Below are 25,235 nucleotides of genomic sequence, written 5' to 3' on the forward strand. Positions count from 1 at the left end.
TCTCATACTCACAGGTCTGGGGTACCACCATTTGCCAGCCCTCCTGGGCACAGAGGGAACGGGAGTGAGTGAGGCAGCAGAGGTGTTCCTGGGTCTGCATTCTTGTGAGGGAGACAGACGAGATACGAGAAACTATAGGAAATCAGACTGTGTGGCCCAACATGGCACAACAGAAAGCAGAGCAAGGGAGGGAAGGGGTATCAGAATTTTTGAACAGGATGATGAAGAGGCTTTACTGAGAAGATGGCATTGGGTGTGGACTTGAAGGTGAGAGGGAGAACAACGTTCAGGCAGCAGAACCAGCAAGTGCAGAGGTTTGGACACCTGCCATGAGTCCTGGTTCTGCCACTCAGCTTCAAAGCCTTAGGCAAGTGACTTCCCTTCTCAGAGCTCCCATTCCCCTCCTGAGAATCCAGGTTTAACAGGGCCTGTGGCGTTGCACAGCTTGGGCTTGGGTAGGTTGCGCACAACAAGCAGTGCTTGGCTGGGCAGTTGGGGAAAGCCTGTGAAGTTTGCCATCAGCAAGGGGTCTCGGTCTCTCATCTGCTTGCCACAATTAAGTCAGCCCTCTCAACTATGGCACCCCTTAGGGTTCACAGCTACAAGGAAGCCTTTGTCTGCCCTCACGCACTCACAGGTTTAGTCCAGGCACAGCCCCATCATGTAGAGCCAGAGGCGGGGGCGGTGGACAGCAAGCCTTGCCTCACTCCTTCCTAAGGCCCTTCCCCTCACAGAGGCAGAGCAGAGGGTCCCACAGGCCTGAAGGAACAACTGCAGTAGTCATTGCTCACGCTCTGGGCACGCGTTAGTGCCGCACGCTCTCCTGAGAGTTATGTGCCCTGACCCGTCAGATCCCCTCGGTTCTCCTATAACACGGGATCCCGTTGTCATCCCCATGCTACCAGTGAGGACTTTGAGGCCCAGATTGATGATCACCTGTCAGGATGCAGCAGCAACGGAGGCAGGCCGAGGGCCCAGGCTGCCTGGCTCCTGAGCCGTGCCCTTAGACCTTGTTCCATGGTGCCTGTCAGGTCAAGTGCTGAAGTCTGGCCCTGGGTCCAGTGCAGCTCCAGCTTTTCCCTAGCCATGTGACTTTGGTCAGAATATTCTATCTCTGTGCACCTTTCCAGCTAGAGGAGTGAGAAGAACCTCCAGACTGCTGCCCATCCCAGGGTGACACCAGGCTGCAGGGCAGTCAGTGCTCAGCATGCCAGACACAATCCTGACTGGCACCACGCCGTTATCATTTCCTTCCTGAGAACCGGAGAACCATGCTGGGAGCAGGGATTGAGCTTGCGGACAGAGTTCTGTCCTCCTGTCCATAGCACATGCCCTAAGATCCTGTAAACCAAGGCATCGGGCTGGAGCAAAGGACCCAGGCTGTCTTCCAAGCCAGCCAGCTGGCCTGCCCCAGATGGCCACCCACCGGCCGCCAAGCACAGTGTCAAGCGGGCCCGCAGCTCCCAGCAGATGGGATGTGAGCATTGGCAGCACCAGGCATCCCACTGAGGCAGGAACAGACTTAGAGCTGGGCGTTGGCACCACACTCCTAATCACCAGCTCCACGCCCCAGAAAACCTGGATCGGACAAGTCTTGGGATAGGACTGCTCTGTCCTGAACCCCTTGGCTGGCACAAAGGACTGCACAGCCCAGCAGGCCTGGCAAACATGAGGCAGCAGATAAGGAGCTGCAAATAAAAAGATTCTCCGCGTCCACTGGTTCCCTCCCAAATGGCTCCAGCAGCTGGCCTGTGTCAGACTGAAGCCAGGAGCCAGAAACTCCGTCCTTTTCTCCCACATGGGTGGCAGGGACCCACAGATTTAGACTATCTCCCATTGCCTTCCCAGGTTCATTAGCAAGAAGACAGACTAGAAATAGAGTAGCTGGTATAAGATTCTGGCATCTGTTAAGGACAGCTGTTTAGCTTATCCCATTACAACACAGCCACAGTCATGCACTTTCGTAGGATGTAGTTTTGATATGACTTTAAATAGAATTTTTCTTTATCAGTGGTTTAAGAAGTACCATTTTGATAGGTGTGCTAAATAGGAAATGGGATGTTTTTAATGAAGAAAGCAAACAGTACCTCCTCCTTTTTAGTTCAGTAGGTACATTATGTGCATGCCCTTAAGATGAACCCCAAGGGGGGAAAAACAAATTATAAAATCACATTTAAAGTTGAATTCTTAAAAATTCCTCATTATACATGTGGCTTTGTATCCTTAGATATTAGATATATGTGGCTAACGTGTGATATTCTGGCTGTAAGCCAGATATTGGGCTAAGAAGCCATCCATGGACTCCTTTCAGTGCTGTGAGGTGCCCATTCTCATCGCTGTGTTGTCAGTGAAGTGGCAAGTACAAAGGCTGGTGGAGTGGTTCAGTAGTTTAAGCTGTTACCTGCAATGCCAGCATCCCCTATGTGTGCTGGGTTGCATCCTGGCTGTCCCACTTCCTATCCAGCTCCCTGCTACTGTACCCAAGAAAGCAGCAAAGTATGGCCCAAGCGCTTGGGCCTCTGCCACCCACACAAGACACCTGGATGAAGAGTTCCAAGCTCCTGGGTTTAGCCTAGCCCAGCCCTGGCTGTTGTAGCCATATGGAGAGTGAACCAGTAGATTCTCTCTTCCTCCCTCCCTCCACCTCCCTTCCTCCCTCCCTCCTGCCCTCCCTCCCTCCTGCCCTCCCTCCCTCCACATTGCTAAGTACAAGGTAGAGCTAGGATTCAAACCCAGCCAAGGAGACCAATTCCCAAGCAACCTTTAGGAGAAGTTTTTTTTTAAGGGTATTCACACTCACAGCACAGCAGAAAGTGGGGAATGCATGAATCAGGACTGGATGGAGACCAACCTGTGCAGGCAGGAGACCCCTTGCTTACGTGGTACTGTCGCTTTCACAGCACACTTGATTTGCTACCCACAGTGAGAGGATGCCAGATATTACCAGGATCTGAGACAGACAGCTGTGATCTGATGCTACTGCAGGAAGAACAGACTGAAAGTGGGGCAGCACCAGGGAGTCCAGGGTGAGGCGGCTGTCCAGGCGGGACATAACAGTGGACATGAACAGGTGAAACGAGGTGCCCACTCATGATCTTTCAGTATCCTCCTCATTGTCCCCAGTGCAGAAAGAAAAGCTAAGCCTTTTTCTAATAGTGGATTTTGGGCAGGTGAAGCGTTCTGGTTGGTGTCCCATGGCCCCAGCAGAGGGCACTGCGGGACAGTGTCAGTGGGATGGAAAATGCTGCTGATCCTGCTGGTGCTTTAATTGAAACCCACAACCCCGGGGGCCACCCACATTGGCAAGAGAAAGCACCTGACATCATTGCTGTTCAGGGTCTGTTTCCAAACTCCCTTGCCTGTGATAAAAAGAGATTTGCTTGTTTGTTAATTACCGTGGCTAGAACTGGGAACTCCCAGCCATGAGATCATTTCATTCCTTCCATACTCGCTTTTTGCCCTGGGTCGTGTTTAGCAAGAGTGGGTTGTCTGCTTATAGGCAAAGTCCTGACACAATTTTGCTGCCTCCAGTCTGTTGACTTAAGTGAGCATGTTTGGGTGGTTAACACCAGTTCTCTTTAGTGTTTAAGCCATTGTCCCTGGTGTATTTCGGGTGTGTGATATGCCCCTTTGGGAAGGGATTTTCCATGTCTCTGGTCCTGGTGGCCAGCTCACGCCATGATGGGAAACTGGTAGATATGTGAAGCCACAGGGCTCTCAGACAGGACTAACGGTGTAAATTGGAACAGCCCCTTGGAAAACAGTTTGACAGTTCAGACAGGTGAAGACTAGCAATCCTAGTGGTTTAGCAGTTTCTCCCCTAGGTAGAAACCCAAAGGAAAATGTGTTCCCATGCACCACGAGGTGCCTCTGTAGCCATCCCCAACGGCACGGTTTGCAATTGTCACATACCAGAAGCAGCTCACTGTTTCATCAGCAGGTGAGAGGAGTAACCTGTAGTGGCAAAAACGTGAGCCTCTGGCCACAAAGAGAAGGAAGTCTCTTCAGCAAAGGCTACAAAGTGCAGGAAGCTCGGAAGCCACCGGCAGAAATAGATAATTTTGTCGGAAGTCAGCCTGAGGTTATCCCAGGGAAAGGGGAAGGGCTGTGGAAGGGCTTCAGGGTAGGGACTGCCCAGGCTCTTCCTTACGAGTTCCGTGACCATGCACAGATATACTTTCACCTGTGTGAGTTATACTTCACAGCAAAACAAAAAGATATCATGAGCTTTGCAAAAGTTAGACCTGGGTGGAAATCCTGCTCCAGCCACTTGTCAGCTACAGTGACTTTAAAAAAGGCACCTCACCTTTGAAGCTTCTGTTTGTTCATCTGTAAAATGCGAAAAACGATCTCCCCTCAACAGACGTCTACATGTAATTAGATATTACCGCTGCACCTGAGTACAGGCCTGTGAGCTGTACCCTCAGAAATGGGAGCCGTTATTAAGGTGCATTGGTTAGAAAACTCCTTGGCCACCAAGAAATAGGAGCGCTGACAAACCATAGCTAAAACAAATAAGAAGCTATATTATTACCCAGTACAAATTTTAAAGGTTGGGGCCTGGCGTGATAGCCTGGTTTCTGAATCCTCACCTTACATACACCAGGATGCTGTGTAGGTACTAGTTCATGTCCCGGCAGCTCCACTTCTCATCCAGCTCCCTGCCTGTGGCCTGGGAAAGCAGCAGAGGACGGCCCAAAGCTTTGGGACCCTGCACCCGCGTGGGAGACCTGAAGAAGGCTCCAGGCTCCTTCCTTCAGATTGGCTTGGCCCTGGCTGTTGCAGCATTTGGGGAGTGAAACAGAAGATAGAGGATCTTTGTCTCTCTTGCTCTCTGTGGATCTGCCTTTCCAATAAAGAAAGAAAGAAATTTTGGAGTTCAGCAAATGCAGGACTCAGCTTCTCCATGTCTTTTTGTTGTATATTTTCTCATAATCACAGCATAGCTGCCATACCCCCAGGTATCTCCCTAGTGTCCCTAACAAGAAAACACAGAAGGAAAGGAACCTTCCTAGTGGCAGAGAGGAAGATGTAACCTAGAGGGCCTCCCCAAACAGAGGTCACCTTGCTTGACCTTGCTGAGAGCTAATCACATGGCCAGCTATAGGAAAAGCCTGGAAAGCATTGTCTGAGGGAGGAGCGGGGACAATCAGGACTGGCTCTGGCCACAGTTTCTGCATGTCAGAATCAGGTAAGGTGAACTCTTGTGTGCTTGTAGGAGGGCACTTCAGAAGATTCCCAGGAAAGTGAAATTGAAAGAGAAGTTTAGGGCCAGGCATCACAGCTCTGCATCAAGTATCTCCACTTGGGGGTCCCACCTAGATCACTCCTGGCCCTCCGCTTTTAATCCTACTCCCTGCTAATGCATCCCAGGAGGTAGCAGATAATGGCTCAGGTGCTTCAGTCTCTGTTACCCATGAGGGACACCCTGAAGGAGTTCCAGGTTCCCAGCTTCACCCCAGCCCAGCTGTGACTGTTGTAGGCATTGGGAGTAGTGAGCACTAGTGAATGGAAGGTCTCTGCCTTCTAACTAGGTGAAAAAAAAAGTTTAGAGGTGGCGCTTGGCCTAGTGACCAAGACACCTGTTGGGATGCAGGCATCCCATATTGGAGTACTCGAGTTCAGTTCTCAGCTTCCTACCTTGCAGACCTTGGGAGTCAGGCAGCAGAGATGGCTCAAGTTGTTAGGTTCCTGCTGCCCACATGGGAGGTCCAGATTGAGCTGCTGGCTCCCAACTTCAGCCCCCTGACCGTCATGGATATTTAAGGAGCAAACCAGCCTACAGGAGCATTCTGTTCCTTCCCCCCAACACTGTACCTCTGATTTTTTTTTATTTAAGCATTTTAAAAATCCATGCATGACTGCATGTTTGGGCTCCATTCCACACCAGCTGAATCAGAACTGCTGGTATTGATTTTGAAACTGTTTAAGATTCCAAATACCAATTACCAAGGCAGGCAGGTGTTCTGGGCGAGAGTCTGTGGTCATCTGTAACATAAAGTTGTAATGAGAAGCCCTCTCCTCGTCGAGTCTCATGTTCATGTTCGCTTCACTTTCTGCAACAGCCCACCTTGAGCACATTAATGTCACCCCACCTCCCAGGGACGTGGGACCTGGTTTTGTTTTGTTCAGTGAGCCTAAAATGGGACTGACACCAAGAGTCATTCAGTTTGCACTGAACATATCTCCTAGCCCTCGCTTCGTCCTCCCAGCACCCCTTCAAGATGACACTACTAGGACAACTCCCGTTTTATAAAAGAGGAGCTCAGGGCAGAAATAGGAAATCACCTAGCCGAGACCAGGCAGCTGGGAAGCAGCGATTCAAACTCTGGCTCAGACTCAAGACTCCTTGACCGTAGACCCCTACTTCTCAAGGGTCTCCTAACTCTCCCCTGTCTCCCCTGAGCAGCTCATCACCCTGCGGGGCTCCATCCTGGAAGATGCCACCCCCACAGCCACAAAGCATGGGACGGGGCGGGGCCTACCCCTGAAGGACGCGCTGGAGTACGTGATCCCTGAGCTCAACATCCACTGCCTGCGGCTGGCTCTCAACACTCCCAAAGTGACGGAGCAGCTCCTGAAGCTGGACGAGCAGGGGGTGAGTCAGGGCCTGGGGCAGGGGCCACCAGGCAGCCACCCCAGCACCATTCCTGGCATCTTTTTTTGGGGGGGGTCTAAGTAACAAACCAACTTACACTAGTTTCAGAAAAGCAGAGCAGGAGAAATGGTGGTCTGTTATCAAATTGTGGGACCTCCAGGAGCAAGAGTGTGGCCAGGTAAATTAGGAAGGAATTGTGTGGAGATGAGAGCTACGAGGTTTCCACGCGAGTGTGCACCCGGGTGCCCGCGTGCCTCTCCTCAGCAGCTCTGCTCTCTGGCCTTGCCTGCAGCTCCCTGTGTCAGGTTTAGAATTACAGCCACGTGCTGTACACTCCAGGAAGCTAATTCCAGATCCTAGGAGAGCCACTGATGAGCGTGTCCCGGGGTCACTTGTCTTTCCGTGGTACAGTGACCAGGACACCTCAGACAAGCCTAGCTGTTGGAGGCCTACCCGCTAACACTGTAAGCTGTGACCCCTAAGCCCTCCTGCTGTTGCAGAATCTGAGTGACATTTCTAGCCACCTTCCACTCACCATGAAGCGAACAGGCAGCACGGATACCTCGCTGCACCTCACTGGAACTGGAAGGGGAGACAGACAGTTGGGACATGCCCTGCCACCCGTTGCCTTGCTCTCTGGCTGTGACCCTGAATTCCTGAGGGCTCCTAGCAGCTCCCAAAGGCTAGCAAGCAGGAGCATCCCCTTGCCCCCTTCCCACCAGCTCCGCCTGGCCTCCCTCCAGAAGCTTGCTCTTGTCTCGGCAGCTCTGTCGGAAGCACAAGGTGGGCATCCTCTACTGCAAGGCGGGCCAGAGCTCCGAGGAGGAGATGTACAACAACGAGGAGGCAGGCCCGGCCTTCGAGGAATTCCTTTCCCTCATCGGCGAGAAAGTCTGCCTCAAGGGGTTCACCAAGTACGCCGCCCAGCTGGACGTCAAGAGTAAGTGGGGAAGGGGACCTGGTTGCATCACTGGGAGCTGCCACCCTATGGATGGATCAAAGCTGAAAGGCCTGCAGGGAGGACACTGGTCAGCAGGCACACCCGCAGTCTGCTGCAAGCTAGAAAACAGAGGTAGCACATTCTAGTAAAGGCTGGAACGAGCCCTAGTCCATACCCCAAGAATTGGTACTCCTGTATGTAAACTGTGCAAGTGAGCTGATGCCTACGCACACCAGGAGGCATGTTGCCTACTCGAGCCCCAGCACTGCAGTGCGTCCAGGGTATGCAGGCAAGATATGGGACCCTCACCAGCCTGTGCAGGGACCACATCCCATGTCCTGCATAGGTGCGTGTGGACAGGGACTCAAGAGTGGGCACTGAGTGATGCCTTTTACCTCAGTTACTTAGCACAGCAGCAGCACACTTCAGGGGGATTTCTTCTTAAATAGGGAGCTCTAAGGGTGAGTCACGGGGTGACAGGCAGCAGTGCGCAGGCTGGTGGGGGGGGTCTGTGCAGAGGGAGGGTAGCCACCCTGAAACATGTTTCCGACATTGGTGCATCTGCTAAGGCAGGTGGTGGCTCCACGCTGTGTGTGTGTATCTCTAGATGCCCTTCTCCACACATGGGTAAACCTCAGTTTGCTCATCTGTTAAAATGAAAGCCCAGATCCCAAAACTCACCTCAGCAACATGAAGCGTTAAGCAGGTACCTGTGGCTGCCACACTCATCAGCTCTGCTCGCCCTGTCAGAGGAGGCAATCACAAGACTAGACATGTTACTGTGCTATTCCTGGCCTGGCGGTCATGGACAGAGGGCTTTTACCTCTCTCTGCGTTAGTTTCCTCATCTGTAAAGGAGGTGTCATGGTGGTCCTGGTCTCAAACATGGTGAGGGTTCAGACCACAGTGACCCATACACTCTGTGCCAATATTCCTTAAGCTCTGCAGGTGTGACTACTGCCCAGTGGATGGTGATATGGCAGCTGACCCCACCCCAGCACCTGGGAAACAGGACAGTGTGACCACTGGCCAGCATCACTTTTTCATGAATTTGCATAGTCAGAAAAAGGAAAAGAGGCTTCTCTGTAGTCTTGCCATCCTCCCTGGGTTCCATGAGGTTACAAATGCCCAGCCCAAGGCCTTGTCCAGGAATAGCACCTAGCAGACACCAGCTATAGCCATGTGGCTTCCAGGTGGAAACCAACTGCCTTGGAGGACCCTGGGAATACAGTGTCCTGGGCAGTCTCCCCAACTGACAGGCAGGGATGCCCCTACTGCCAGCGAACTCTGGTTGTGCTGTTCCCACCTGACACTGGAGCACTAAGAATACGGGCCTGAGATAGCCACTTACTGCAGTGTGACCTCGGACAAGGCGCTCCCTCTGCTTGTTTCGCTTCTCCCCTCTTCATGTGGAGTCGTCATTCGCTGTGGCTCACCCTCATCCTGACCGCCTTCCTGCTGCTAGAAGTGACTGATACCTTCACTCTTCATAGCTTTGTTACCTGGGGATGCAGCCCTATGCAGTATAATTTGTGGGGTCTGCTTTGACACATAGCATGAATGAAATCATACCATATGTGTGCCTTTGTGTGTGGCATCTCGCAAGCAGTGTTACATTTGTAGGATTCCCCCATTGCAGGCCTGACTCACTCCTTTTCCTGGCTAGTGTTCCTCCGTGTGAATATACTGCAGCGTGCCTGTCTGTTCTCTTGACTGAAGCTGCTTGTTCCCATGTCCCAGGGCACATGTGCAGGATGTTTCCAGGAGAGCATTGGATTATTGGAGTGACTGTGTCAGTTTTACATACTCGAGTAACCACATAACAGATACCATTGCCCCGTATCCTCACCAACCTTGCATACTATCAGACTTTTTATCAATCTGCTGGGTATACTGGGAGGAGGTTTCCTTTTTATCTAAACTTATTTAAAGAGTAGATTTGAGTGAAAGCATCAAGTTACAAAAGCTAGCACAGATGGTGTGTGGGACATGGCAGAAACCCATGGGTTTTGGAAATGTACTAACTGGTGTGTCTGTTTCAGCTGACTCCACGGGAACCCACTCCCTCTACACAACGTACCAGGACTATGAGATCATGTTCCACGTCTCCACCCTGCTCCCCTACACCCCCAACAACAGGCAGCAGGTCAGTGATGGTTCCTGATCGTCCCTGTGGCTGTTTTTCTAACATTCTGTCCAGCGTTGGCTCTCCCAGCACTCTCCCTCGGGTCGGATGGAGGCCCGTGGCCTTGGAGACACCCTGTACGTGGTCCCTTCACCCAGGATAGAAACTAGCCCAGGTGTGGTGTGATGTCTGTTTAGTACCTGTTGTTTTACTTGTTATTTTTTGGCCTCCGTGCTTGACCTTAGCTGCCCTGACCCCCCTCAGGGGTGTCTTGAGTCATCACTGGTCTTATGAATAAAAATGAGTCAGCGTTAGTTGGATTGCAAGTGGCAGAAACTCACACTGGTGAGGGGAGTTCTGAGAGAGGGCTGGCTTTAGGTGTGACTGGATCCAGTGGCTCAAACAGCATTAACAGTCCTCTCCCCTCTGCTTTTCTTTGAAGAAGCTTTGTTCACAGGCCCTTATAAGTCATGACAAGCAGGTTCCCTAGAAGCCATGGAGTCCCCTGCCCCTGGCGAGGCTGCTGCAGGGAAAGGAGAGCTGTTTCTTCCAATTGTCCTGAGAACATTTCGGGGCTCAGTCTCACTGGGTCTTGCACGTGCCAGTCTCTCACCAAGGATAGGGATGCAAGGGGCTGATCGGCCAAATCTAAGTCATGTGCCCACCCCTGGGAGGGTTAGTACATTCAGGGAGGTGCTTTCCAAAGGGGATGGATGTGGGACACAGAAGGAAGGGGACAGAGGGAGAAGTGACAGCAACCCTCCAGGTGCCCAGAGACCACCAGTGTGACCCAGCTTCTCCCTAGGACACACCATGGGACCTGGGGAGCCATTCCTTCTAGTGAACAAAAATCTCACAGTGTTGACCAGTTGGGAAGTGAGTGTTCGTTCTCGGTTTATACAAGTGACACTGTAGATTCTATAGGCCAAAAGTGATCCAGTATTGGCAATTTTGTAAGACTGAGCAGATAGCTATGCCAGTGAAGAGTCTTGTTCTCTGAGTTCTTTCTTTGCCTTTCCCGGCTGTGTGACCTCAGGCAAGTGATTTCACCTGCCAAGCCTCAGGCTGCCCCTCTGTGAACTGAACGCAAGGATGGTGCCAGTTCTCTGGGCCCTCACCAATAAAAGGCCATGCTCCCACACACTGGAGCATGAGGCAAGGCCTGACACCCAGAGTGATGCCGGACCAGGTGCCTTCTTCTGACTGGACTCTGTGTTGGGCATAAACAGAAGTGGATTAGAATCCTGCATCACTGCCTGACTTAGGGCAAATCACTCCATCTTTGTGAGCTGTCTTGCCTGTTAAAAGGCATGAAATGAATTCATCCGTTACAGGATTGTTGTCAGGATTCAGTGAAATTATACATGTAAATTGTAAATGATTGTAAAATATCTAGCACAGGATCCACCACAATACTTGATCTAGCAATGTAATTTAAGGTAGTTTAGAACTACCAGGAGGGGGCAGCATTGTGGCACAATGAGTTAAGCCACCACCTGTAATATAGGCATCCCATATGAATCCTAGAGTCCCTGCTGCTTCAGTTCCCATCCAGCTCCCCGGTAATGTGTCTGGGAGGACAACCGAAGATGGCCCAAGTGCCTGGGCACTTGCTAGTCACATAGGAGACCGGGATGGCGTTCCAGGCTCTTGGTTTGGCCTGACCCAGGCTCAGCTGTTACAGCTATTTGGGGAATGAACCAGTGGTTGGAAAAATCTGTCTCCCTTTCTCGGTATAACTCTACCTTTCAAATAAATACATCTTTTAAAATAAATATAAACAAGAGAGGGGAAAAAAGAGAGCTAACAGAGTATCAGGCATGTAGCACAATGGTTGAAATGTCTCTTGAGAGGCCCACATCCTTTCTTGGGGTGCCCGGGTTCAAGTCCCAGCTCCAGCTCCAGTTCCAGCATGCTACTCAAGTGCATTCTGGAAGGCAGTAGGTGATAGCCCAGTTCCTGTATGAGAAACCTGAATTGAGCATTAGTAACAGCGATGAATAAATGGAGACGGGGAATGCTGGGTGTGGACTGGATCATGCAGAAAAGAGGTCAGTAAAGGCCTCCACAGCAGGGGGATGATGCAGCAGAGACCCAGGGAGTGAGCCCTGTGGGGGAGCTGGCAGAGGGGACAGCCAGTGCTGAGGCTGCAGGAACCAGGGTAGAGAGGAGCCTGGGAGATGTCACATAGGACACAGGTGGTGGCAGCGGATCCCGTATGTGTGTTACACATGGGGAGCAATGGGAACCTGGAATGGGAGCGGAGTGACAGCGAGAAGCTGTGTCAGTGGTCCAGGAGGACTCTGAGCTGACCTGTTACACTTTCCCTTCTGTTGCCCGTTCACCAGCTGCTGAGGAAGAGGCACATAGGCAATGACATAGTGACGATCATCTTCCAGGAGCCCGGAGCACTACCCTTCACCCCCAAGAACATCCGCTCGCACTTTCAGCACGTCTTCATCATTGTCCGCGTCCACAACCCCTGCACAGAGAATGTGTGCTACAGGTAGGCCCACCCGCACCAGGCGGGGCACAGAGGGCGCAGAGCTCCTGGCCACCCCGTGTGCTGCCCAGTAGTGCTTCGGTCAGGGGGAGGTGCCCCATCAACGATTTCTGTCTTCTGTGCGACAGCAACCTCCCTTCTAAATCTGGCCTAAGACAAAAAAAAAAAAGCCGTTGTATCTATTGGCTCTCAAAAATGACAAGTGTAGGAATGACCGGATCTGCTTCATTTTCCTGTCTGTACCTTCATTTCCTGGCAGCTCGGAGCCTAACCTCCTGTCAGCTGCAGATGTGGCAGAAGGAGAGCTCTTCCCTCCCAGGAGCTGAAGCAGAAGCTCCAAAACAGAGCTCACAGACCTGGCTGGGATCAGTTGCCTTCCCAGAACCAAGGGATTGACCGGGCTGGGCGCCAGGGCTGACGGGCACAGGAAGGATGCACCAGAGAATATCAAAACAGAAGGATGGGCACTGGGCATTCAGGGGCCACCCATGGAGGTGGACCCCACCTGGGAAGAATTAACGACTTTCAGTTAACAAGTGGAGAAGAAGCATGGGCCAGGCCTCCTAGGTGTTAGACGTCTCTGTTCCGTATCCTCCCCCTGCCAGCATGAAGCCCGGAGGAGCTAGCAGCCCCAACAAGCAGGGGGAAGCTCTCAGAGGTTGGAGAGGGAGGCCAAAGCTGTAGTCCTTGCCCATTGGTCCTTGGTCCAGTCAGTAACCTGGGCCCAGGCCAAGGTGAGCACGTGTCCCTGCAGACTTGGGAACAGGCCGGGATGTATTATCTTCCCACTTTTAAGAGTGCCCTGACCCCTACCTTCTGAGGTGCCTTCATGGAGGCTGCCAGGTCAGCCATTCCTTGGGCATTCCAGATACCTGCCATGTCGACAGCTGTGTGTTCATTTTCCTGTTATCCATTGCCACACGTGTGGCAGTCCATCGTGTACACTCTTCTGCAGCCTGTGTTTTTTTCACTCAGCTGTCTTTGAAGTCTTCCCACACCAGTATACAGCATACATTCATATCCTTTCTTATGGCCTCATATTCTACCCTTAAGCACACTCCTCCACTGGTGGGCACTGGCCGTGAATAACCTGGTTGCACTCTCCACACACATATTTGCAAATATGTATCTATAGGGTGCATTCTTGGCGCTGGAGGGGATGTCTGTGTGCACGCTGCTGGTCTGGGGGTACTGTCTGCTGGTAGCTGGGTACCACCAGCTCATTGCACACCAGGACCTGCTAACAGGAAAGGCCCCACGCTTGAAGCTGGCTCCTCCCAGCCCCTTTGCTCCCAGAGTGCCTTCACCTCAGGCCCAGTGTGACACAGAGCATGCCTGGACGGTGCTAGGGTTTCGAGTTTTGCTCTTCCTCAGTAACTGAGAGGTAGCCCTGGTGAGACAAAATGGGAATTATTTACACATACACCCATCCCCGGAAAAGTAGCTATCCAAGTTGGGGAGGTGAATTGGCTTGGGTGGGTCCTTCTCACCCTCCTCCTCACTCTGTCCACCTCTCTAGGTCAACCACAACCTCCTTCCTCTCCCATCCAGCTCCATGTGATCTCCAGGGTAATTTCTTCTTAACTGATGTACAAACTTTTCTTGTTTTTTACAATCTAACTTTAAAATGTGTTTATTATGCAATATTCTAAACCTTCTAAAAAGTGCGAAAATCATGTAACAGACACCCATGTGCCCAGCACCAGATTTAACAGATGTTAACATTTTGCCTCATTTGCTTCAGCTCTCCCTTGTTTCTTTTAAAGAATGAAGTGTTAGAGACGCATGCAAAGCTGCCCCTCACGCCTTCCTCCAGTTCCCTCCTTTCCTTTGCCCCAGGCAGCTATTCTCTGGACAGACCTGACCTCCAGGCTCTCCCCTGTGGGAGGTGCAGATGTCCAGGCCCCACCCACCCCGGCCTGTCCTCCTGCCCCTTCTGACTCCCCCGAGTTCCCCTACTGGATTCTTAGCTGTCCTTCAAGGCTGAGTCAGACATGCCTTGGTCACCCTCCTATGGCCCTTTACCTTCTCCGCATGCTGTGCAATCACACTTCTAACACAATACTCAACCACACCATGAAAACGACTTCCCATGGCTCATGCTCCCTGTGAAAGCACTCCCAGGATCATTTGTGCCTTCATGTTTCTATCATGGCACATTGTGGGCACTTGAGTATCTGGCTAGACAGATACTTGGCCCTGATATTGTAAGCAGTAAGAAGATAATTGTTAAATGAATAATTTCTAGAATTGTTAAATGAATAATTATGAGTTTTAGAAATTCTAAGCTACGATGGTCAGGAACCGTAGTGGTCACACCGTCGCCTAACTACATCAGGCATGGCATCTTGTGTGCTGGGGCCTGTGTCTTAGTGAGCACCCCTGGGACCTGCACACTGAAACAGCCCAGCCTTTCCTGCTGGGAAGAGCCAGACAAGCTGCTCTGATGGTCCAAGAGCCTTCAGCAGCTTGCAGTTTTCATGATTATTGAAATCATGAATTAGAACTGTGGGAAAAGCCAAACTCTGTCCCTTTAAGCAACCAAATGCTGAATGAAGATGCTGCAAAAGTCTTCCTGCCCACATAGCCCAGTGACCACATCATCAATTCAAGCTGAGGGACTCATGGGGTCATCTCATCCATCCCCAGCTTGGGGGACAAGGCTGTGCCCACCTAATTGCCCTCTAAGGAAAACTTGCCAGGTCTGTGTGACCTCTTCCAGAATGTCTGTCCTGGGAAATGCCATCTTGTTAACCCTTTATCCACTGTGCCACGTTGGTCTAAATCTGTTTCTTCTGGGTCCATCTGTTCAAGTTTTAATCATTACTTTACACTGAGTACCTGCTTGGGAATCCGCTAGGCTCCCAGGGTACCTGCCCACCTGGCCCTTCTAGGGTATGAAGCCTCTCTAAACATTGAGAGAGTGCCATGGTCTGAGCTGCTGCATGGGGATCCTACAGTAGCCCCCTCCCTGTGGCTTCTCACATGTTCTGTTCCTCATTAGGCAACCACAGAGATCTTTGCACATGACCAGTCTCTGGTCATTCTCTCCAGTTCCAGCTGGAGAGGGGCCCAGCAAGAAGCAAGTACTCACCTCAGGGATGGATGTAAGTGAAGTTAGACAGTAGGGTGCTGGCATGGTGTGGGTAGGTTATAGAGCCTGTGTGGCAGAGTGAGGCATTTAGGGGCTAGCAACAGCAGGGAGACATTTCTGCACCACCCAACTTGACAGAATAAGAACAGGATTGGGAGCAAAGGTTTCTGTGAGTTGGTGAGTCACCCTGGGAGAAAGACCCTCCACCACCACCAACAGGAGCAGAGGCTTTGAGAAAGGGACCCAGGACCACAGCCCAGCTGGTGATGCAGGAAATAGGAGGCAGACCCATTCTTCCCCTGATAATTTCAAGTCTTTGATTAAAAGCCATTGGTCAAGTCAAGTCACTTGACCAGGCTTAGATCATCACTGGGGCAGGGACACACCAGCATACAAAGATGGGGAGGAAGCAGTGAATTTTCCACAAGTTGTAATCTCATCTACCACACAGTGATTGTGTGTGTGAAATAAGAACTGAAGCTGAACAGTGTTCAAGGTACTATCATTGACATCTGTGGGTGTTTAAACATCTACTGTATAGAAAGTAAAAATGTATAAGCATGTGTAAGGCTTGTTTCAAAGCTTCTAATCTAGTTAGCAGCTTACTCATTAGATGTGCACTTTGTTCTTCCAGACAAAGCTCCTCCTTCTGATCATGTATTTTCTTAAGACAGTCTCAGTGCTTTTCTCCCGCCTGCCTCAGCGATTTCTCCCTCCTCCCTTTTCAGTATGGCTGTGACCCGATCCAAAGATGCTCCTCCCTTCGGTCCCCCGATCCCCAATGGAACCACATTCCGCAAATCTGACGTCTTCAGAGACTTCTTGCTGGCCAAGGTGATTAATGCTGAGAATGCTGCTCACAAATCCGACAAGTTCCACACCATGGCCACCAGGACCCGCCAGGAATACCTCAAGGACCTGGCTGAAAACTGTATATCCAACACACCCATCGACTCCTCTGGTAAATTCAACCTCATCTCCCTGACCTCCAAGAAGAAGGAGAAGACAAAGGCACGGGTGGGTGCAGAGCAGCACAGCGCAGGGGCCATCGCCTGGAGGGTGGCAGCTCAGGACTATGCCCAAGGAGTGGAAATTGACTGCATTTTGGGAATTTCCAACGAATTTGTGGTGCTTCTGGACCTGCGCACCAAGGAGGTGGTGTTCAACTGCTACTGTGGGGATGTCATTGGCTGGACCCCAGACTCCTCGACACTGAAAATCTTCTATGGGCGAGGGGATCACATCTTCCTACAGTCCACAGAGGGTTCTGTTGAGGACATACGGGAAATTGTGCAGAGACTAAAGGTAAGACACAGCCTGGGAAAGGTGTCATGCATTAAAAATCTCATTGTGAACTCCTGGTGAACAGCTCAGACTAAGACTGTTGGCCAAACTGAGAGTTGCTGATTGATCGCAGTTCAATTGGTAGCGACTGCCTGCAGCCTTATACAAAGAAAGACTCAGGCTCCACAGAAGGGACTCCTCGGTCAGTGACTACCTCCACCGGAAGTTAGCAGGGTGGCACTTCATGTCTACTAAATAGAAAAGGAGGTGTTGCACAGTAGTTGAACAACATAGGTGCTAGAGTCAGAAGGCCTAGCTTCAAGTCCTAACTTTGCCTCCTACAAACTGTGTGTCCTTGACCCATCTGAAAAGTGGGAACAAAAATCCTACATTATGGACCAGTGTTAAGGGGTACATGGATGACATTGCCCGGAGAAGTTGACCTGACTTCATAGCACCACCATCACGGAGGCTGGCCTTTGCATTCTCAGGAAGTGCAGGATGAGGAAAGGTCTGCTCTTGGCTTCTTTGGCTCCGGAGTTTGTTCCAGGTCAAGGGAGAAATAACCATTGGAGTTGAGATTTCCTTTTAGGAAGTAGGATCTGGGAATAAGACCTTTATGGGTTTTGCTCACTTGCTTGTCTCATGTGCCTAGAACAGGGCTAGCACACAGAAGATATTCAATGAATATGAATTAGTTGGTGAGTTGGTAAAGCAAATTTGTTGAGTCCTTACCCAGTGCTGAGCATTTTGCATGAACAATTTTGTAATCCTTGTACCCACCCTATGAAGTGTGGGTCCCATTCTTGGCCCCGGGTTACAGTTGAGGAAACTGAGGCCTGGAGAGATAGAATACTTATAATGTCAGCCAGTAGATGACAGAGTGGGGTCTGTATACAGGCTTTTCTGACTGTAACACCTGTTTCTTGGGCTACTATTGTGTTCTGGAAGCAACAAATTGAACTGCCACCTTCAATGCTAACGTCTGATATCAGAGCACCAATTTGGGCCACAGTTGCTGTGCTTTCAATCCAGTTCCCTGCTGGGAAAGCAACAGCAGGTGACTCAAGTGCTTGAGGCCTTCCCACCCGTGTGGGATGCCTGGATGGAACGCCAAGCTCCTGGCTTCGGCCTGGCCCATGCTCAACTGGTGTGGGCATTAGGAGAATGAACTAGTAAATGAAAAATCTTTTATTCTCTCCCTCTCCCTTTCTCTGTCACTCTGACCTCCAAATAAATTAATCTTTAAAAAAAATCACCTCTGCCCAAACTCAGCATCTCTACTAGTGTGCCTATGAGACTGCTGAAATAAGAGTTCCAAGGGCAGGATGAGAGGGCAGTTTGGCTGCATTATCTGTCACCCCATTGATCGCCAGGGTTGATTCGGCTGATCCGGCTGGCTATGTGAGTGTCCCCTTCCTCACCACTCCATGTGTGTCCCTCCCTAAGCTGCGTGCTCAAAGAGGATGACCATCCCTGCTAGAGGAGGACCGGTCTTCAATCAAGGGTATACAAGGAGCTGTGCTCCCCTACTAGAACCTCCAAACAAGCGCCATCTTTTAGTGGGCAGACTGCAGCTACCTTTCCTTTATCACCACCTTGGCATGAGCCACTGTGGTCTCTTCTGGACAGCTGTGACGGCCTCCTCGCTGACCTCTTGTTTTCCCAGCCTACTTTTCCCATGATCCGTCCTGTGCTCCATAGTCAGAGAGGTCTTATCACGTCACTGCTGACCCCAGACCTTCAGCTAGCTCTCTGTAAAAGGCAAAATCCTACAGCAGCTTAGGAGGCTCCGTATGCTCTGCTCTCTGACCTTGTCTCCCCATTAGTGGTAGTGTCCCAGCTACCACAGACCTCCTCAGGCATCTATCTGGACTCAGGCCTTGGCACTGCCTTTGTTCTCTTGTGGGAATCTCCCTTGCTGATCTTCACATGGCTCCCTGCCTTCTGTTTGGTCCAGCATCACCTTGTCTGTGAGGCATCATGGAGGTAGCAAACTCCCTTGCCTGACTAGGCCCAGAACACATTCCACATACTTTGCCTGCCTTTCCACCTTCTGACGTGATGATATTACTGCTTCACCTTCAAGTTCCCAGCCCTATGCCTGGCATCTAGCATGCAGTACACTTAGCACATACCTGCTTAACCTCCCTGTCCCTGGCCCTGAGCCTGGCATCTGGCATGCGTAGACACTTAGCACATACTGGAGGTGTGCATGAATTCAAACGTTCCAGTCCTGAGAGCAAGGGGAGTACTTTGCTTTTTTTCTCACAGAAGCCCACTGAGGTCAACACCATTATCTTCTCTGCTTTGTAGATGAGGAAACAGAGGTCAAATGAGAGCTTTGCCCGGGGCCCAAAGTGAGTTAAGAGCTTGAGAACTTGAACTTGTACTTCCACTCCCCAAATCCCAACAGCAGGAACTGTGCCAGGCTATATGTTCTACCTACATCCTCTACCATCCTCTCCCATGCCCACCCTCGTGCCTGCTGTTGGTGCTGTTCTTTTAGAGCCCATTTCCACAACTACCCTCATTCTGATTCTCAGAGCTCCACACTCTACTTAGGAACCATTGGGCCAGAAAGCAGTAATATTAACCATCACCCGTGATGGGGCAGGCCCACCCTGAAGGACTCCTCATGGTGAATCTGTTCTTGTAAAATCCGCCAAGGCGAGGATGCCAACCCTCTCCTGACAAAGCTGGAGTTTGACTGTCAAGCAGGTTGACTGGACCATCCTAGACACCCTAAACTTAACCCTGTCATCTTAAACTTCCTCATCTTAAAATAATCAAATTAGTAGTTTTTGCTTTCCAAGTGAGACATCAGTGAAACTGGCCACAGAAAGTGCTTAGCCCAATGCCTGGCACATGCATCCACCCCAAGGACAGTAAGCTGGGCTTGGGTCAGTGTGTGCAGGTCACAGCAGAGGTTTCCCTGAATTGGCTTATATATTGGATACCACAAGTACTCCCTGTCTCCTTTCTGGAACTTTGTGATGAGCAAGAATGGTCCTCCATGTGTGGCTTCCTTTGATTTGCTACAAAAGCAAAATAAATAGAACTGTCAAGACACAAGAGACACAGCAGCTCTCCCTCACCCAAAGTGACCCAAAGCAGCTGTAGTAGCTGATGACCAACTGGACTGCTGTAACAGACTGAGAGATCAAGTGGTAGAAAACTTCCCTTTCAGTGAGCGCTCAAGCTGGCCGAGTCTGTCAGGGAGCTGTTCTTGTGTCCGTCTTAAGACACTCCTTTCCCCTATGCAGATGCTGCTGAGTAACATGTTTATCTACATGGCCAAGCTGAGTCACCTCCTAGCCACACACCTGTCTTCACAGAGGAAGAACATGTGAGGGTTGAGGGAAATCTGTTTGAAGAACATGAGGCATAAGTTCCTTCACTTTACGTCCTATAGCCCAAAACGGAGTCATAGTGTCCACATCTAGCTGCAAGGGAAGCTGAGCAATACATTTTCCAAATAGGTAGGAAAAAGGAAGAGTGGGTGATGGACAACAATTGGCAGTCCTGGCCTCTGCAGTGTTTACTGGCCTTTAAGAGGCTGAACCTTTTTCATGAGAGCCATCCAGAATGCCAAGGGTTGATATAGCTTGATTGGCCATTGGCATGGGCCCATGGGACCTTTTCTTACAACCCAAAGCCCAACCTTTGGACAGGAGAGTGAGTGCTTCAAAAAGAATGTTGGTTCCCAGAGTGGAAGCAGTGGGCTGGGATAGGCCTACTCAAAGCTTTCTCTATGGAGTTAACTTTCCTTTCAACCAATTTCTGCTTGATAACTATGAAAAAATTCAAATATACAAACAGAAGGAATCGTGTATGTATCTGTGTCCCATTACCAACTTGACCAACCACAGCACATGACTCATCTTATTTATTCTCTTATTTTTCCCCTATTGATTTTGAAGCCAATCTTGGGTGTGATATCATTTCAGTATTTATTTCTGAAATACCCAGACTCGTAAACAGTAACTATTTTGTCGTTGTCACATATTAAAAATTAATAATTCCTTATTGTTAAAAAAGTTGCTATCCAAATAGGCTAGGAAATCAATTGCTATTCTCTAATTTTCAAAAAATTTTATTTCTGCATTTATTTGGAAGGCACAGTGACAGAGAAGGAAGGCGAAGTCTTCCATCTACTGACTCACTTCCACTGCCCTCCCAGGCTCTTTAGGAAGGAGCTAGATTGGAAGTAGAGAAGCCGGGACTGTAACCAGCACTTTGATGTGGGGTGCCAGCATCACAAGCAGAGACCTAGCTCTCTATGCCACAACGCTGGCCCCTAAGTGAGAACTTTAAAAGAATAGATGTTTGAGCTACAATGATAAAATATCTTAGACTGAGTGACTTATAGACTGCAGAACTTTATTTCTCATGGTTCCAAAAGCTTGGAAGTCCAGGTTCAAGGTACAGGCAGGTTTGGTGTCTGCTAAGGGCTGGCTCTCCATTTCACAGATGATCCTTTCTTGTGTCTTCGTACGGTGGAAGGGTTAAACTCCTTGGACCTCTGGTACCAGACACAACAGACAGCTCCACCATGGTCCATAAGATAAGGAAAAATAAAAAGGATCAAAGGACAGCTTGGTGGGAAAAGATAAGGACTATCTTACAAAATGCCTCTTAGATCAGGTTCTCCCTGCTTGCTAAATTCTCAGCGTCCAGTTCGTGAGCCAAACGAACTCGGTGACCTATTCAAGGTAAGTTCTTCACCGTCACACAAGCAGGTAATCAATCCATCTGATTGCAAGGAATATTTGTGTTTGTAGGGTCGTATGTACAGATGTGCAGATGCATGACTTAATCAGTGAGACAAAATTAATTCATATTTCAAGTGGTGGTCAGAAAAGTTTGAAGACCAGCACTAATAGGTCTATTAAATAGTGTTATTTGCAGCCTGAGAGTGACGTCTCACAGGAGATTTGAGCCATTGCCTACCTTGCAATTTGGGGGGAAGGGCAGGCAAGTGTATGACTAAGTAGTCATAGCTTGGTAAATTCAGCCTTTTTTATTCCAAGGAGAGGGAATCACTGATAGCACAGCAGGTGCCTGGAGCTTCTGTAGAGCTTAGGGTGTTTTTCCGATTTGGGGAAATCTCACTACTGAGCTGTCCGGTTGACTCCTCATTGGAAGAAGTGGGCAAGGGGTTCGCGCCTCCGAGAATGGTGTCATGAAGTGAAATAACACAGCATAATACATTCTGGTTCTAGAGAGGACCCCATGGGCTGTGACTTTTGCCTCCCAATTGGGCTAATCATCATGTCAGCCAAGATGCAATATTAATAGCTTCACATAACAGCAAAGCTTCATGTCCTGCTCATGCTGTGTGTCCATCCTGGATTCAGCCTGCATGCTTTACTCTCTTGCTTTTTTATATTTTGATTTAATTTTACTTTTATTGGAAAGTCAGATATATAGAGGAAAGACAAAGAAGATGATCTTCCATATGTTGATTCACTCCCCAAGTGGCCACAATGGCCAGAGCTGTGCCAATCCAAAATCAGGAGCTTCTTCCGGGTCTCCCACGCGGGTGCAGGGTCCCAAGGCTTTGGGCCGTCCTCAACTGCTTTCCCAGGCCACAGGCAAGGAGCTGGATGAGAAGCAGAGCCACCAGGATTAGAACCGGCGCTCATATGGGATCCTGGTGCATGCAAGGCGAGGGCTTTAGCCGGGCCTTTTTTTTTTCTTTATTTTTATTTGTGATACAGAATTACAGAAAGAAGGAGACATAGAGATCTTCTACCTAGTTGTTCATTCCCCAGATGGCCGCAACAGCCAGAGTTGAACTAGACCAAAACCAGGAGCCTGAAACACATTATCAGGGAGTTAAATCAGAAGTGGAACAGCAGGGACTCAAACCGGTGTCCATATAGGATGCTGACACTACGATCTGAGGCTTAACTTACTATGCCACACCATTGGGCTCAAGCTCTGTTCTCTTAAATACCAGGCCCGTAGCTGTGCAAACTGGCACCATTATATAAAAGGTTATTGTTCTCCAGCAAAGGGAACTGGCAGTTCAATATCCTGGCTCAGGGAACATACCAGTTTTACTCCTAATTCATTCAGCTGACCAGAAAGTCAAATTTTGAGGGGCCAAAAAGTGCAGTCTCACAGACACCAGGAGAAACATAGAGGCAGTTAAAGAAAAAGTTCATGGCCACCCGCTGTGTCGTCTTCTCTGTTTTCTAGAAAAACGGGAACATGTGCTGAGACCAGGTGGAAGTTCCCCTGCTGGTACCTTGCCATCACCTGGCTGAGTAGTTGGCAATCTGACCTCAAAGAAGGGTCTAGGACAGACATTTGGCCTAGCGGTTAAGATACCTGTTAAGGTACCTGCATCTTATATCAGAATGTCTGGGTTCAAGTCCCAGCTCAACCCTCGACTCCAGCTTCCTGCTGCTACAGATCACGGGGGCCAGCAGGTGGATGGTTCAAGTTGTGGGATTCCTGGCTCCCTGCTTCACCCCAGTCCAGCCACAGCCATGGTAGATGTTTGAGGTGTGAGCCAGTGGACGAAAGTCCACGTTCTTTTTCCTCTGCCTTTTAAAGTAAAAACACACAGACACGTGGGAAGGGGACCCGTGAGATCGTCCAGAGAACTGATGCAAGCGGCTTCTGAAGCTCCATCCTGCCTGTTCTCTGCAGGTGATGACCAACGGCTGGGAGACCGTGGACATGACCTTGCGCCGGAATGGGCTTGGGCAGCTGGGCTTCCACGTGAAGTACGATGGGACCGTGGCTGAGGTGGAAGATTATGGGTTCGCCTGGCAGGCCGGTCTCCGGCAAGGGAGCAGGCTGGTGGAGATCTGCAAGGTGGCCGTGGTCACGTTGACCCATGACCAGATGATTGACCTGCTGCGTACATCGGTCACCGTGAAGGTGGTCATCATCCCGCCCTTCGACGACGGCACACCGCGGAGGTAAGGGCACCTGCCCCGGAAGGAGGGAGCTGGGTGGCAGTTGACAGCTCCACGGTGGCTGGCTGGAGGGCTCCTGGGCATTGTCAGCTGAGGCCTAGCGAGGGCCCAGGCGCTCCATCGAGGATAACCGCATCGAGGGTTGGGTGCACAGCTGTTTGTTTCTTGCTGTGTGAGCCTCTTGTGCATTCTCTCCCGTCCCTCACTACAGCCCCGCGAGGCGTTGGTGCCTCATTACTTGGATTTTCTAGGTGAAGTGCACAATTAAAAGGCTCTTGTTGCCCACAGGCACGCTAACATGTCAGGGAATTTGTTCAGCACATACTGACTGAGGCTTCATTTGGAGTGCTGTAAACAAAGCCAGTTGTCTGCTGCCTTGGAGTGTGAGTTCTGCAGGGAAAGGCAGGCAGTAAAACAGTGAGTGTGTAAGGTACGCTCCACACCCAGGGATTCAACCAACTACACATCAAAAATGCTTGCATCTGAATGTGTTTAGAAATTTTCCCTCACCACTGTTGCCTAAGCAGAGTGACGACTGTTTACATGGCATGCACGTCATTATTAGGATGATAACCTATAAATGATTCAGGGTGAGCAGGAGGATTTATGCAGGTTATTTGCAAATATTGTGCCATTTTGTATCGGGGACTTGAGTGTTTGCTGATTTGGTTACCCAGGAGTGTCCCCAGAATCGGTCCTGGACAGATTTCAAGGGATGCCCACACTGAGCCCCCAGTTGCCACACTTAACTGACACACACAACCGCTTGTTTGTTTTGAAAACTGCCTCTGCCATCCTCTCGCTGTGGGTTATCTGGAATAATCTAGACCTTGGAATGTATTGCTATACAATAAGAACCTTTTTAAATTATTGTTATTATACTAGATTTAATAGCAGTTCCTTAATAGCAACTATTCTTTATTTAGTTGTTCCCTATTGTATCACAGGTACATTGTTGTGAAACAGAAAAGCAGCTGTTTTGTTCATTAGGAACCTCCCATTGTGCTGTTGATGTGTCCCTTTCAGGTCCTTGAAATCAGTTTTCCTTCCTTCTTCCCAACTCCCATTTTGAGAAGAAATCATGTTACGTGTCCATAGAGTTGACCACTACCTGGATTTAGTGAATTACCTCCCCCAGGGGTTCTTCAACCTTTTCTTCAGTGTGTGTATTTCTTGTAAACCGGAGGTCAAGACACCTGCTCAGGTTCTGGTTGAAAGTCTTTCAGCCACAGAACATGTAGGTATCCAGCTGTCAGCAGGCACCATGTGTCTGGTCTCCCGCTGTGAGTGACATTTAGAGTGAGTGGAAGGCTCAGGCAGTGACAACCTCACCGTCCTAGTACACCTCCCTCATCATGACCACTGCCTAGATCCATATTTTGTTACAAGTCATATTACAAGTCATTCTTTCGTTCACTAGAATTCTCCCCAGAAGTAGCTCTTTGGTTACTCTGAGGTTCAGTCTGTATGGATAAGGCAGTTCTCTGAACAACAGATCCTCTCGGCAGTCTCCAGAAGTGACCCAATAGGAGAGAACGAGAGAAGGTTGGCAATGTGCCCGGCCATGGGGGAAGCACACAGTACAGCCAGGTTGCCTCTGTTGGAATTCCTGCTCTCCCCTGTTTTAACTGGGGTCCTGTGCAAGTGGCCACATCATCCTGTCCCCCCAATTTTCCCATCTGTAAAATGGGAAAAATAATAAGTCCTTTCGAAGGCCCTAAGATCTGTAAAGTACCTAGAATAGTTCTTGACCCCTA

The 25,235-nt window shown here is 50.0% G+C and overlaps 1 protein-coding gene across 1 annotated transcript in view; it reads left to right on the forward strand.

The window, feature by feature from the left end:
- LOC121166872 (signal-induced proliferation-associated 1-like protein 3) overlaps positions 1-25,235 on the forward strand; it is a 209,217-nt gene that overhangs the window by 130,668 nt on the left and 53,314 nt on the right. Inside the window, exons 5-10 of the mRNA XM_040996189.1 lie at positions 6,410-6,598; positions 7,364-7,538; positions 9,580-9,683; positions 12,011-12,168; positions 15,988-16,564; positions 23,207-23,481. Of these exons, the coding sequence (XP_040852123.1) occupies positions 6,410-6,598; positions 7,364-7,538; positions 9,580-9,683; positions 12,011-12,168; positions 15,988-16,564; positions 23,207-23,481 (1,478 nt within the window). The remainder of the gene's footprint in view (positions 1-6,409; positions 6,599-7,363; positions 7,539-9,579; positions 9,684-12,010; positions 12,169-15,987; positions 16,565-23,206; positions 23,482-25,235) is intronic.

Source organism: Ochotona curzoniae, unplaced genomic scaffold (genome assembly GCF_017591425.1).
Source record: "Ochotona curzoniae isolate NIBS_2020 unplaced genomic scaffold, NIBS_Ocur_1.0 patch258, whole genome shotgun sequence".
In the NCBI taxonomy this organism is placed as follows: Eukaryota; Metazoa; Chordata; class Mammalia; order Lagomorpha; family Ochotonidae; genus Ochotona; species Ochotona curzoniae.